Consider the following 14,230-nt stretch of genomic DNA (forward strand, 5'->3'; position numbering starts at 1 on the left):
TACTCTTTCTCACAATTCACTTACAAATAGTAAACCGACTCGAATAAGCTGTAGTATTGTATGCATCCAGCCTCAAGCGATAAAGTCTAAGAGCATATCTCTTTCTCATTCAGGAAGAATATCCTGAAGTTTTTGGATCCCGAGAGAGACATTTCTATACTGAAGGGAACTCTGAAGCCTGGAGACATCATCCATTATGTTTTCGATCGCCAGAGCACGATGAACGTCTCTGAGAACCTGTACCGTCTCCTGCCCACGGCCTCTCCTATGAAGAATCAGCACCACAAAAGCTGCGCCATCGTTGGGAACTCGGGAATACTGCTCAACAGTAGCTGTGGGCCTGAAATTGATGCGCATGACTTTGTCATCCGGTAGGTTTTTAACACAATGCACAGTGATTTAAACCTCCCTCCACTGTTAGGACCGTTAACCATCCTCTCTTTGATCACTGAACAGTTTTTGTTTTTTAAATCTGTCCTTTTTTCAAAAATGGTTCTACAGAGATGTTGGGTGCAGTTTAAATACCTGCTGAGCGTATTTGACATTTTCTCAAGCTTCTGCAATCCTTTGAAAGTGTAATGAGTTGCCGATGGCAGTGGCACTTTTACTGGAACTATCCATGTCAGTCACACACACTCAGCCTGGACTTGAAGTGTTGTATGAAAAGACAGGTGTTAAATGAATGTCGTGCCCAGTGGCAACCCTCTTCTCGTGTGCATTCTAATTAAAACAACCCTAGAAAAGCAGCCATCTTGGAGGTCATGCTGACTCAATAATTGTCCCTGTCTTTGAACAGCATATGAATGGCAAGCCTGGCTGTTTTTCCTTCTTCTTTTGTACTGTAAAGCCTCACTGTCGCCAACCCATTCACATCCACCCTGTCAACCGCCCCACCCCACCCCCCTCGCTCCCTGTCTCCAGGGCACTGAGGTCGGTTCACCCAGGTCTCTCAGGGGTCTAAATCCCGCCACTGCTGCTTCAGTGTCTATCCCAGTGGAGCCGAGGGGAAGGAGTGGCCGAGCGGGCTGGTCGGAGCTGGAGCACGTGGTCTGAGTCTGAGCAGCCAGTGGGGAGCAGGCGCATTGAGCTAATGGGGCGGTGGGGATTTGTCGGGGTACTCAGGCAAGGAGATAAGGCCTGTGCCTGCACGTTCTTCCACAGCAGACCGGCCCCATTCTCAGTTTTTTTTTTTTTTTTTTTTTCCTTTTTCCTTTTTTTTTTTTTTTTACTCCATCCACCCATTGCCCTGCTTTGTTATATGCAGGCGCAGCTGCTGGTTCATCATCCCCTTTCTCAGCAGATGGTCATCTGTGTGAGATGAGAGGTAGTGGCGAGGAAAGGAGGAGGGCGATCGGGAGGTGTTATGGGAATCCTATTAGCAGAGCTAGTAAGATACATGCTTAGTATAGTTTGTTGGTTAGTGTGTGTGTGTATGTGCATGCGTCCTGTGTGTAGGTGTGTGCGTGTATGCGTGCTTGTGTGCATGCGTGCGGTAGCGGTAAGGGAAAAGAAATCAGGAGGTGTATGTGAATGGGGGTATTATTAGTAGAGTGAGTCTGACTGTTTCCATGAAGCTGTCATGGTATGCATGCTCTGCTCAGTGTGACCCCCACATGGTGTCAGTGATGGAGGAAGACAACTCACGTGACTGAGACCAAGAGTGCTTTTGTGAGTTTGGATTCCCGTGTGTTCAATGATAAAGGTCAGCAGGGCCCTCGAGCACCTTGCCCATCCCTATGGCAGTGGGTTCATAGACAACAGCAGTGTCAGATCAAGGACAAAATTGATTCCAGGGCTTTGCATTCCGTCCCAGTGTGTGTGTGTGTTCACCCCACACTATGCTGTGTGTAACATGGATGTCAGAGGTGATGGGTACAGCTTCAGTATGACGGTTGCTGTTGAAGAGCGTGGGGTGATGAGTTGCTGAAAGTTTGCTGTGTTGTTGAGAAGCGGTGCAGGATATGCACCTGCTGTGAAACATACACAATACTTTTACCTTTTTGATATTCTCCACCCATCGCCTTACACCTGTTGCCCTTGTTTTCTGTTCTTTTTCTCTGTCTCTCTTATCGCCTCCTCCTTCCCCTCTTCCCCCTTTTTAGTTTCTCCTCGCAGTATTTCTCTCCCGGGTCAGCTTTCCTCCCTCTCCCCCTTCCACCTCCAGGACTGCCCAAGGATTGTTCATGTTAAAAAGAGATGCGTTGGGAGTTTTTTCCCACAGTGGGCCACTGGCTGTTGGGGGATTTTTGGAATTGATTTCTAAACACCTCCATCTTTTAAACCCTCATTGTGAAGGGAACAATATGAACAAATTTGAATTGGGACCAAGCATTCAAGCAATTGTTTTGTTGCTTTTGTTCATCTCAGTTTGCCCGAACAAACAGTTTGTGCATGTTCCTCCAATGATCTATTGATAGTATGATGATTGCATGTTCACAGTGTTTCCAGTGAGAAAGATTGGAATCACTATTACACTTGGTAAACAAACAGAGAACAATGCAGTTGAACCAGATATTGAGAGGCTTTAGTTTTAATCATTTTCATTGGTGAGGCACTGTAGAATTTCCATATTTTTAATGAAAAGAAGAATAGATGAGGATCTGCCTCTGGATGCAATCTCTGCATTGAAAAGGGCAAGTGTGACAGTGACCTGACAATACATGCTTTAAGGCCAAATTAAAATAGGACCTTTTGATTTACAAATCTGTGCAAACAACGTAAAATACCAGAGTTTAAAGAGTGAAGAATTTTTCAAGTTTGTCTTTTTTCAGGTTTGTGGCAAAGCAGTGGCTCTCAACTGATCTGGCCTTGTGACACACAATTTATATATAACAATATTAGCTACTTTTATCCCTGCACTCATAGCACATTAGCCTACGCCTGTGAGAAGGTGAAATTTCCCCCCTTCTCACCGTGACTCGCAAGAGGAGTGTGGCCCTGGTGTGGGGTGGACTCCCCCGCCGCAATGGTTGGGTCCAGGCTGCCCCACAATAGTGGCTGGACCCGGTAGACCTAATTGGTCCAATTAAACCCAACCTGCTGCCCTATTTAAAGGGTGCCTCTTTTTCATGAGGGAGAACTTGAGAGAGGCCTAAAGGTTGAGCGCTGACCTGCTGTGAGGTTAAGTGTTTCTGTGTCTAGCTGTGTGGACACTGTTTGCCATGTTTTGTGCCGTTAGTTTATGTACTTAGTTTCGTGCTTAGTTTCTGGGCCTAGTTTGGGGCCTAGTTTGTGCCCCGAGTGTGCCGGTATTGGGCCTAAATGGGCCAAGCAGGTGCCTAGGGTTCCTAATGACTTGAGTTACTGTGAGTACTGTAAGTATTGTGATTTATGTTGTTTATTTTGTGTGCACTGGTTTGGGGTTGATGTAGAGAATCCCCCATGTAAATAAATAAGAGATATACTCTATTTGTATACGAAGCCACCATCTCCTGCACTGTGTTCTTTGTGGGGTGGTCGCCTCGGTCCCTCACAGCCTAACATCAGATTTTAAATAGATTTTGAACTTCACATCATATTCATCAAATTAGCTTGTTATGCAAACATACATGTTGACACCTACCTTCAATATAAGAATCCTCATTCGGGGGAGCACAGCTGAGAACACTCCGGCTGTGTAAGAACCCATTTCCAGGCGTTCATGAATCCGGCGGAGATCTTTTCTTACGTATGTCTTTCGAAGTTCAGAAGAAGACACTTTGTTCATATATTTTCTACAAAAGTTATCAAAGTTCTGAAGGAACTCAGACACTCTGTGACCCATTCAAAACAATTCTGCTACCCACTTTTGGGTCACAGTCCACCATTTGAGAAATGCTGCATTAGAGAACTCAAGCCAGGATCTCCCTCATAAAAGTATGATCTGTCCTTGTCAGCAAGAGGTAAACTGGGAGATCACTACATGGGTTTTTTAGTTTTGCCTGGAGGCCGTTCTTGCCATAGAACGCCCTAGGCAGTATGAATCAATTGTTAGGCTGTGCATATATCAGTTTATATTGTCCCTGGAAGTCACACAAAGGTAATGAGGTTCTGCAGAGGTGCTGGATGTGACTTGTGTCTGTTCTGTGCTGGGTCTCTCAGGTGTAACCTGGCCCCCGTGAATGAGTTTTCCGCGGATGTGGGCCACCGCACCAACTTGGTGACCATGAACCCGTCGGTGGTGCAGCGCGCCTTCCAGGACCTGTCCAGCGAGGAGTGGCGGCAGCGGTTCGTGCGGCGGCTGCAGGACCTGAGTGGCAGTGTGCTCTGGATCCCTGCCTTCATGGCCAAGGGGGGAGAGGAGAGGGTGGAGTGGGCCATCCGGCTCATTATCATGCACACAGTGAATGTGCGCACGGCCTTCCCCTCGCTCAGGCTGCTGCACGCTGTCAGAGGGTAAGGAGTGTGTGTGTGTGTGTGTCTCTGGACTCAGCCATCCGTCTCATTCTCATGCATATGCTTAATGTGAGCGCCACCTTCCCCCGTCACTGTGGAAGTAGCATGCTGTTCGAGTGTGAAAGATAAAGAGAGTGAGTGAGTGTGTGTGTGTGTGTGTGTGTGTGTGTGTGTGTCAGAACCTTGATGATTACACACACCCTGGAGGGACATTTATCCCATAGCTTTAGAAGCTCTCAGCAGGCTATTTTTACCTGAGCTTAATGCTACGAGCCACCTGCATTCACCACAGGTTGCTACTGCCTAGACCAACAAGTGAAACATGAGTGCCACACTTCAGAACATCAGAGGAGCCGAAATTAACAAACTGTCTGATAATGTTGACGGTTCATTTTAATGAGACACATTGAGTTTTTCCTCTCCTAACCATTGAAGTCTGACCTCCCTGTTTTGGTTTATAAAGAATTAAACATCTCTGTATACGCCATGCTGATTATATCTCTCTAACACACTTTAAGGCTTTAATGCTGTCCTCACTCACCTTCTGTCTGTGGTCTACACAAGAAGAGGAGGTTGTTGGTTGCTGGATATCTTGCCTAATGGACATATATTGTTTAACACAGAGACAAAGTGGTATACATTTAACTAGCACTTGTTTGATTCTGCCATATAGCCAGAGGAAGCCATTTCAGAGTCCTTTCCTTTCAGACATTTTGTTGCTCCCGTAATGGGGACCTGAGCCCCACTGAGCCGCACAGGGCCAGTACAAGCCTCATTTATATAGAATGACCTACCTTCGAGTGAAAAATTCATATTTGTTCTCGGTCTGTGGCTATTCCTTGTTCACCTCATTATCTTGGTGTTATCCAGCAGGCAGTGCCCATCGAAACCTTTTATCAGTGATTGGAGGTGAATCGGAGGACTTTCTTGAAAATACAGACCTTGCGTCTGCCTGAAGCGAGTGTGGTAAAGGTCAGGCGTCTTTTATGCCACACATTACCCCAGGCGGTTCAGGTTTTTTAAATAGCTCAACCTCTGCCCCATTCGGAGCAGTGAGATCCCCTTGGTGCAGTGGTGGCATGGCTGGTGGATTGCTAACAACCACAGCCGCTGTTGTCATTATTGTGTGGGGGGCCCTATAGTTCAGGCTGTGAGTGAGAGCACCAGATGGGGGCTGTGGTGATCTATGCCCCTCTCACCAAAGGATTCTATTACCCCCACATGGAAGCTCTTCTCTCACCTCCCCCACCTCACACACTGCATGCCTCTCAAACACACTCACATTCTGGTAAATGAAAGGCACCACATGGGGACAGGGGCCAGGGTGTATTGTAGGGGTTTATTTAAGGATGAGTGGAACGCCATTGTGGACCTAAGACCAGTGAGGGTTCAGTGCTTTTTAATGGATATGGTTGAAAGGTTGTGGGCTTCTCTTTTTAAGTGGTCTGGCCACATAGTTTAACTATGAGGCTTTGTCTGGATGTGTGTGTGAGCAAAAATTGGCGAAGTATTCAAAACAGGAAGTTATCAGATTTTGAGGAAAATATGCTTTGTACCCATAGGATTTATTGTACTCCTTAATTAGCCAACTGTTGAAGTAGTCTGCCATCAGTTGTAAAGCAGTGTTTAAATCCACTTATTTTAAGTATGTTTGAACCGTTTGTGTAAATGTTAATTTGCGTGAGGTTTGAAGTGTTAAATTAGTTATTTTGTGACAACCTGTTCCAAGCACTAGTTTGTCCGCCCATGTCTTCTCTGCATAGTGATTGGCTGACCAGTGCCGATTCACCTATCCACCAACCTTCTCTCTAAAGCCACCAGTTGGCCAGTCGGTCTGAGGCAGTCTATACTGTAGATTCACTTACTTAACAACCGATCCCTTTTCTCCACAGCTATTGGCTGACCAATCAGGTGCAGATCAAGCGTCCCACCACTGGCCTCCTGATGTACACCATGGCCACGCGCTTCTGTGACGAGATCCACCTGTATGGCTTCTGGCCGTTCCACCGCGACCATCAGGGGAATGTGGTGAAGTACCACTACTACGACACGCTCACGTACGAGTTCACGTCTCGCGCCAGCCCCCACACCATGCCGCTGGAGTTCCGGACACTGAGCACACTCCACAAACAGGGGGCGCTCAGGCTTCATACCAGTTCCTGTAGCAGCCCTGCAGCTTGAACCCCCCCACCCCCCAAACAAACATACATCGCCCTACCCAGAACTGCTGCAAGTTAAAAGACATCAGTTTGGGGCAGTTGGCGGTGGGTTTTGTTGGGGTGGGGTGAGAGAGTCGGGGTGTTTAAGGAGGGGCACCTGTTTGTATGCCAGCTCAGACCCATGTTAGTCGGATTTGGGAGGACTGTTTAGAAAAGAGCAAATGCAAGCTTATTGTTCTGTCCTGAAGTGAGCATTTTGGCTAAATATTTTGAAATGACTTTGGCCCTCATGCCAGGATATTGGTTTACATGTTGAGTGTACTGACTACCAAAAAAGGGATTTGCTTTGGTTTTTGTTTGTTTTTAAGCATTCCATCTTTACTGAACGTTTTAGGATGCCAGTTTGGTGCTGAAATGCTTTACAGGGTACAACAAATTCTATCAGCAAGGTTATGTTGTCTGACTGAAAATGTAACTGTGGAAGTGTAATGTGTCTGTTTGAAAGTACAACTAGGTTGTATGCAGCACCCAGACAGGAGACACTTAACCCATCAGACGCCTGAAGTGGATCTGCTGAATATGCACAATGTTTACAATTTCTTCAGTGTCGAACACTAAACATGATTTAAAATGACAGAACTTACTTACATGACGCAACATGAGCACACTTTGAAGGTTTGCTAGCCTTACAAAATGTATTATTTCAATATCAGTCATTTCACTGTTTGTTTTGTAAGCCACTGAGAAAGCTGTGCCTGCAAAGTTTAAGTTTTGCCACTAGAGGGAGCCGTGTTAATGAAACACAAACATGTTGATGGTCCATTTGCCAGCAATGATTTTAAGATGTGAAGTCTTTTTACAAGTGCCAGTTTAATTCATCTTTGAGGTCTTTCTTAAATCACACGGCACAGCAATGTATTGACAAAAGAGAATGTAACTGTATGTTCGAGAGCTTTTTTCTAAATATGCATCCTCATTGCTCACAGTGAACACAAACAGAGATGCACACCTAAACACACACGCACACACACACTCTCATGCACACACACAAACATAGAGACACTGACACCAGTCTTTTTTTGGAATGCAGTGTGGCGTGAGATGAAAGTCTGTGTTGCTATGTTACACCACTGAGTTCATTTCCTTCTTCCAGATTAAGATGGAAAAGCTAGACACGTCTGGTTGAACAGGTTAGACAGTTGGCTTAAGGAAGTATACCACATCCAAACCAACAGGACTTAATGTAGCTCTGTGACTGGGCACCTTCGGAATATAATGCGTGTGCTAACTGTGGGGCCAGGCTCTGGAGAGCCAGTTTGTGGCATGCAAAGTCTGGGAGATTCAGCAGTCACTGGGAACACACCCAGCTGTTCACACAATGATATTTACACAGTCCTTCAGCTTTTATCCAAGCTTCCTCCCACTGTTCTCTTAGGCACTTATTTATCTTTTCAAAATATGGCTTAAGTACTCTTACGCCATCGTCTTTCAAGAGTTTTTTTTTTTCTCAGCAATTTCATTGTCTGCTACTGTGAAAATCTGTGACTATTACATTTTGAGCGTTTGTCATCTTATATAAAAAAAAACGGATTGTCCTTAAACTTAATGTTTATTTGTTATTTATCTGGCTTGGTGTCTCGTATGTCGGATCTTTGACACAATTCACTCGGCAAAACTGCATCAACAAGTCCCCACATTAAACGTTTTCAGTGAATTTTATTTCCCCCAGAGGCTGGCAACATGTTGCACATTCTGGAGTTTTCCTATAACTGGTGGTTTGTGTGTTTGCCTCTAAGGAATAAGAAAGGAACTGAGCTTCATAGAAATTACAACAAAATATCTGAAATATTTCAAATCCTCACCAGGAACCCTAGCAACCTCTCATGTGCCCCCTACCATGCAATCTGTCCACATAAGAGGGAGGGGGAAAAAATGTGTTGTTTGGACATGAAACATCTGAGGCGTTCCATGTTGCTCTTATGATGCCTCCAGTTAAGCTAAAAATAGATAATAGACTTGCCATAGACGTCAGCAGACCATTTGGAGTAATGAACACATTTGTCCATAAAAAGCGCGTTTGTGTTTCTCAAAAATAGAAGCAGCCTGTGACCAATAGTACTAAACCAAATTAGAAGAAGAGAGCCAGCCGTCGAGGTCATAGCTTGGGAGGATGTTCTGGAGAGATGTTCACATTTCCTGGTGTCAAAAAATGTTAGTCCTTACTTGAATGTCGTCTTTCAGAGAAAGCCCCCCCTTATCTTTGCCTTAAGAAAGTGCTTTGTGTGTTCGAAAACACACACATAAACCTTTCAGACGGAAAATCAGCCCTAGTGAACACTCCTTCTTGGAAGTCTCAACAGCCTCTTTGTTTTTGCGTTAATGCATTATTAAACTTATACATGTGTAAATCTTTTTTTGTATATTCTACTTGCTGGGGCATTTTATGTTAATAATTTGCCTGTCTGCATACCTGAATAAACGAGACTAAGTAAACTCTTGTTGGAAGATTTCTGATGTCATTTCTTGATTCTGTAAGAAAATATGTCCAATGTGTTGATCATGAACTCTGCTAAAATAGTTGGGAGTAAAGTAATTTGAGACAGAATGTCACAAATTACTCAGAATCTTGACTTAGTTTTGTAAAATAATTTATTTTCAGTTCACTTGTAGATGTTTTCAAGGAGGCACTCAAAGGGCTCTTTTTTTAAATGCAGAGATAAAAGGTTTTCCCCTAGACTTGTTTGCTACTTGGCACCAACATCGTCACACTGAATTTCACAAATGCCAACATCAAAGAAATCTGTCCTGTGGTCAGTCTTAAATTAAAAACCAGTAGCAAATGCAACTATACGGGACTGCAAATACAGCCTAGTCAATTCTGTGGTGAATATGCCACTGCTACCTTATTCCCAATACAAAGGAAGGGTGTTCTACAGGTGAAACTGTGACTGTGTCACTGTGAGAGTGTAAGAACAGTTTTAAAGCAATAGACATGTACAGGGAAATGACCTGTATCTTCCACATAATAACACAACAATACGAATTTTAGTTTATTACAATCTTTATGAAAATAAAATATTTAAATAATTGAAATATACAATTTTGAAGATTCCAGTTTTTAATAGCTATGGAGCACAATGATTTAGTCATCTGACCTAAGTCAAAAATCATCTAAACGTAACTATATAAATTATATATGTTTCATTTGTATCTGATTATCAAAATGAACACACAATCTGAAGCTAGGGTGGATGCACAAATAAACAGACCAGGATTTTACAATGTGATATTCAATACCATTAAAAAAATCAAACATAAACAATATTCATTTAAAGAGTAATGCAAAAGAAAAAACATAATGAAACGGCAATGGTAACATGCATGTATGATCTTTACAACACCATTGCATTAACACATGGATGCTTCAACAGGGTCCATATAAACATGACGCACCCCGGCCTAAAGTGCAGGAGGATGACAATGAAATTAGATAGATTTGGTCTAAACAAAAAAAAAGAAGAACACTAGGATGGAAGTAAAACGACACCATGCTTTGGACCTTTGAAGACTGCATTACCAGTCTGGGTCAAACTTTCCAGTTACTGTGAAATAATTCTGATTATTCTGAAGCCCACCACCATTAAACTTAAGACCCATACACCGAAGAGAATACACCTTTTTTCAACCCCTCTGATAATGCACTTACACACTTCCATTCTAAACGGATGCAGAATTGCTATGCACATGACTGCATGAATAACACAGATATGTCACTGAAAACATTTGTCATGATATATATATATATTTTTTTTTTTACAATACAACCAAAATACAAAACACCACAGAACATCTTGCTTCTTTAATTCATCCATCTACCCATAACTGCCCAAAGTATGTTATTCCAAAAAATTAAAAACAAATTCAAATAAATCCCGATAAACTGTGCCTGAGGTCTGGTAGGCTGATTGAGTCTGTGACATGCCATGGCCAGTTACTTACTAATGGTGAATCATTAACTGCAGGAGTTCACAGATTAGGACTCTGTGTTTTATCAGTCAAAAAGGTGTCCTTCACAATCACCTTGTAGGTATATATAGGTATTGACATCAAATGATAACGCAACCTCACTAACGTATTCTATATACTACTACATCTGGAGCATATCTGGACAGGATCTCAAGAGGTCAGAACATAAACAACTCCAAAAAGTTTGACAAAACGCCAAAATAGATTTTTTTCTGAAACCATCAGGTCCGAACTTGATAAGATGTGTTTTCTGTAGAAAACATGTCAGTTTTTTAAACATATGCAAAGGTTTTGCTGCTTAAGAAGACAGGAAGTTATAGAATTCATGTCTTTTTTTATTTTGCTTTAAAGAGCAGGCTTGTCAACACATTGATGTTGACAGCTTACTGATATGCCCTAACAGAAGGAACTGAAGCCATTGTAGGCAGTGCAAGCCCACAGAAACATTCAGTACAAGGACATGAACTGAAGGTCATATACAGTATGCACGCACTAATAGTGGTTTTGGCATTTATAATATTGTAAAAGATCTGAGGTTCTTCATCAAAAATAAACCATTTCAGATGTTTTGACAGTAAAAGAAATTAAGTTAAGGCAAAGTACAGAGATGAAATGAAAGCTTTGACACAGCTTTAAGCTTTAAATGAAAGCTTTGACACATAGCTTCTGTATATACTGGAAGTCACAACTCTTTTTATTGTTTGGGGCCAATTTCTTCAAATGGTTGATGTGAAAAATGTCGAATTAGAAATACATATTAGCACAAGTATTAGGAATAAACTGCATAATGATTTGTTGGGAATACAGGATTGTATATAAACCTAAGAAATAAAAAGTCAACATATACAGTACGTCATGGGAAATGAGTGTGTCAGTAGGAACAACGATTGAATACTAGCAGTCTTTCACATGAGCTCCAGGTATGATCAGAATTCAGTGCATTTTAAGAGGTATTAATAATATAGGACTTCCCCAAAACAAAATCTTGGTATTGGTTTTTAGAAGATGTGCAACACTGAAGACATTTCATTGAGACAAGTAACTTTCTTTACTTGTCTTCGTCAAACTATAGCTAAATGTTGTTTCTTGGTAATTATTTCGCATTCCCTCATGATATGCAGGCATCATTAAACTCTAAGCAAAGGAGTTCCAACACGAACATTTATTGGATTGTCAACAGGCAAATGAAAAGTGGTCAAGGGACAGAATGTGGACTCCCACAAATCACTCTGGTTGGAACCATGAAATGGAAAACATGCCAAGATGATTTGACCTTCCTCCAATGTCCTGCATACACCACTGAAGACTGGAAATGATCAGCAGAGGGGAAGTGTGTGGGGACACAGTGGGTAAAGTCCTCATTTGGTGTATCCAGTGGAATTCAATATGTGTTGTAACATGAAACAGATTTCATGATGATATTCACCTGGTGAAAAAAGAAAAAAAGTTTACAGCATTAGTTTAAAGCACTTAATTTGATTTGCCTACAGTCCTGGACTTTCAGCTGGGACAGCCAAACATGTTATTTTTAGTTTCCTCTTAGAATGATGGCCACTTGAGAAACATTCTTTTCGAAAACCAGCAATGGCAAAATAACTGTGGTTCAAAACAACTGCTTTTGAAGTCACATGGGATAGTCAAATAATTTAGTAGGGGTGGAAGAATATGCAGTGCTGTTACGCCCTATATTAACATTCTTTTGGGAGGCAACAACCATACAAAGTTGGATTCTTGGACATTAGAGGACATGTCCGATAAACAGGAGGCCAGAAACCCCTAACAAGGAAACAGGGCCTGTGTCAAAGAACAATTGAATGAGCGGAAGGGAGAAGTCGAAATACCGACATTCTCAAACAGACTTTTTCCACAATGGAAGCGTTTCAATGTGCGACTCAACAAGGAAACTGCACCCAGCCTTAGACTTAGTATAATTTGAGTGTCTGAAAAAGTGGTTTAGTAACAACTTTTTACTTAACTTTACTTCCAAACCTAATTAGAAAAATCACTGTTGACACAAAAATGAATTATGAATTAATATAGGGAAGATGAACATGCTACTTCCACTGTTTATCGTTGATTATAATATTCATACATTCAACACTCAGATACTGTAGGGGTGTTGTCACTACTTTGACCAATGTTAGTGGACTCTTTTAGTCTCAAACAGCTCACCTATACTTGACATCAAAAAGAGTTGAGTCGTCTTCATCCTCATTTTCTTCGTTTAAAGGAGCCATCTCGACTCTTTCTGCAGGCGTAGTCATGATATCATATTTTCGAGTCTTCCTTATCTTCTTTCCAGATCTAGAACAGAGAACATGTGACTGATCACTGATAGCTCAGGTAAAATTGGTTAGGTTGACAGACACACCGATCATGCCCCTGATTTCTGTTGAGGAAGCAGCTGGTCCTTGACATCCTCGCTCTACCATATGGAAAGGATTAAGCGAGTGCATCGGTGGCCTTGATGCTTTTCCATCTGTGCCGAAGTGGTCTACACAGTCGCTCAAAATACGTTTCGAGGCAAAAGATATGGAAATATATAAACCAATACGTCTTATATTACGCACATCGAGAGTGCTATGTTAACATAAGATGAACAAGAGCATGGCAAACAGGAGCTCCAGTAAGACATCAGTGAGATGCATCTTCGGCCAAACCGCATTAGCCTACAGCCCAAACCGAGTGGGCAATAGTGACACACAACATGCATTTAAGCGGAGCACCTCGTAGACGGCAAACTTTTTTCTATGAAATACGGTCAACGTGCATATTGCTTACAGGTATATACTATGCTTATACTTTGCATAATTTCAAGTTAAGCTTAATATGATTTACCTGTACACTTTCACGACGAGACACGTGATCAGCAAAGTCGTTAATACGCAGATAAATATGACAATATTCTTGAGAGTTGGAAGATCTTTCAATATTGATGAAATGCGTGATCCGACTGTGACAGCCTCTGTGCCATTATGTAATGTATTATTGTCATCAAGAGATGTTGAATTCAGCTGCGTTCCTGGTGATAGAGTGTGCAGTTCTCCATTGACTCCCCAAGCGACCGCAATAAGTAGAGTGGTGGCAACGCCGTATGACAACATCGTTTTTCGTTTCTCAGGGGTCCTGTTTGGTCCGTTTAGAGAAAAATATGCTGGCTAAGTGATAATTTCACTGACAATACTTGATAAATGAAACGTATACTTGTTTTCCCATAATGCGACGCAATGAATGGTTAATTGCGCATTTCGAAATATCCTTCCAAGTGGTCCGCCATAACAACAAATTCCATCTTCATCTATCCCAGTATAAGGTATGGTGATAATGGAATATGTCTCCCTAGCTTTCAATGGTGCGTTCTCCAGACAGCCAATGCACTAGTCCGTCTGCTTACCCTTCCTGGTTTTCATGGAATGCGTAGCTAGAGGAAAAGTGGATTATCTACACCCGGAACCGGAAGAACTCTAAAGCGATTTATTGGGGCACTATTACATTTAGGTGGGAGGGGTTTCTCTCTGGGGATTTGTAAATATAGTAATCAAGAAAAAGACGGAACATCCAGGAATCATCACTTTGCTATCATTTGTATTTTGTATGTACTATTACTATTATTGATACCATTTTCTTTGTGTTTAAGCAGACAGTAAGGTAGATACGGGTTAGTGAATTTA

At 42.2% G+C, this 14,230-nt stretch overlaps 2 protein-coding genes across 2 annotated transcripts; one reads left to right on the forward strand and one right to left on the reverse strand.

Annotated features, from left to right (window-relative positions):
- Window positions 1-91: 91 nt before the first annotated feature.
- LOC122130334 (alpha-2,8-sialyltransferase 8B-like) lies at window positions 92-9,026 on the forward strand (the record flags this gene model as incomplete). Its single annotated transcript, XM_042705053.1, has 3 exons — window positions 92-371; window positions 4,081-4,374; window positions 6,267-9,026. Coding segments are annotated over 3 exons (863 nt in total), but the record flags the coding sequence as incomplete, so codon positions are not given.
- Window positions 9,027-9,576: 550 nt separating this feature from the next.
- Window positions 9,577-13,983, reverse strand: fam174b (family with sequence similarity 174 member B). Its single transcript, XM_042705047.1, has 3 exons — window positions 13,398-13,983; window positions 12,732-12,863; window positions 9,577-11,985 (listed from the first exon to the last, which is right to left on the reverse strand). Exons 1-3 carry the CDS (start codon window positions 13,661-13,663, stop codon window positions 11,982-11,984), a joined length of 402 nt encoding a protein of 133 aa, XP_042560981.1. The 5' UTR covers window positions 13,664-13,983; the 3' UTR covers window positions 9,577-11,981.
- Between the last annotated feature and the right edge of the window lie 247 nt (window positions 13,984-14,230).

Source organism: Clupea harengus, unplaced genomic scaffold (assembly GCF_900700415.2).
Source record: "Clupea harengus unplaced genomic scaffold, Ch_v2.0.2, whole genome shotgun sequence".
Lineage (NCBI taxonomy): Eukaryota > Metazoa > Chordata > Actinopteri > Clupeiformes > Clupeidae > Clupea > Clupea harengus.

What these genes read in the sequence shown, in the direction of transcription:
- fam174b (XM_042705047.1), bottom strand. Translation starts at nt 13,663, where the DNA reads ATGTTGTCATACGGCGTTGCCACCACTCTACTTATTGCGGTCGCTTGG. An exon ending in CTCGTCGTGAAAGTGTACAG is followed by an intron (nt 12,864 to 13,397) that starts GTAAATCATATT and finishes TCTCTGTTCTAG; the next exon opens with ATCTGGAAAGAAGATAAGGA.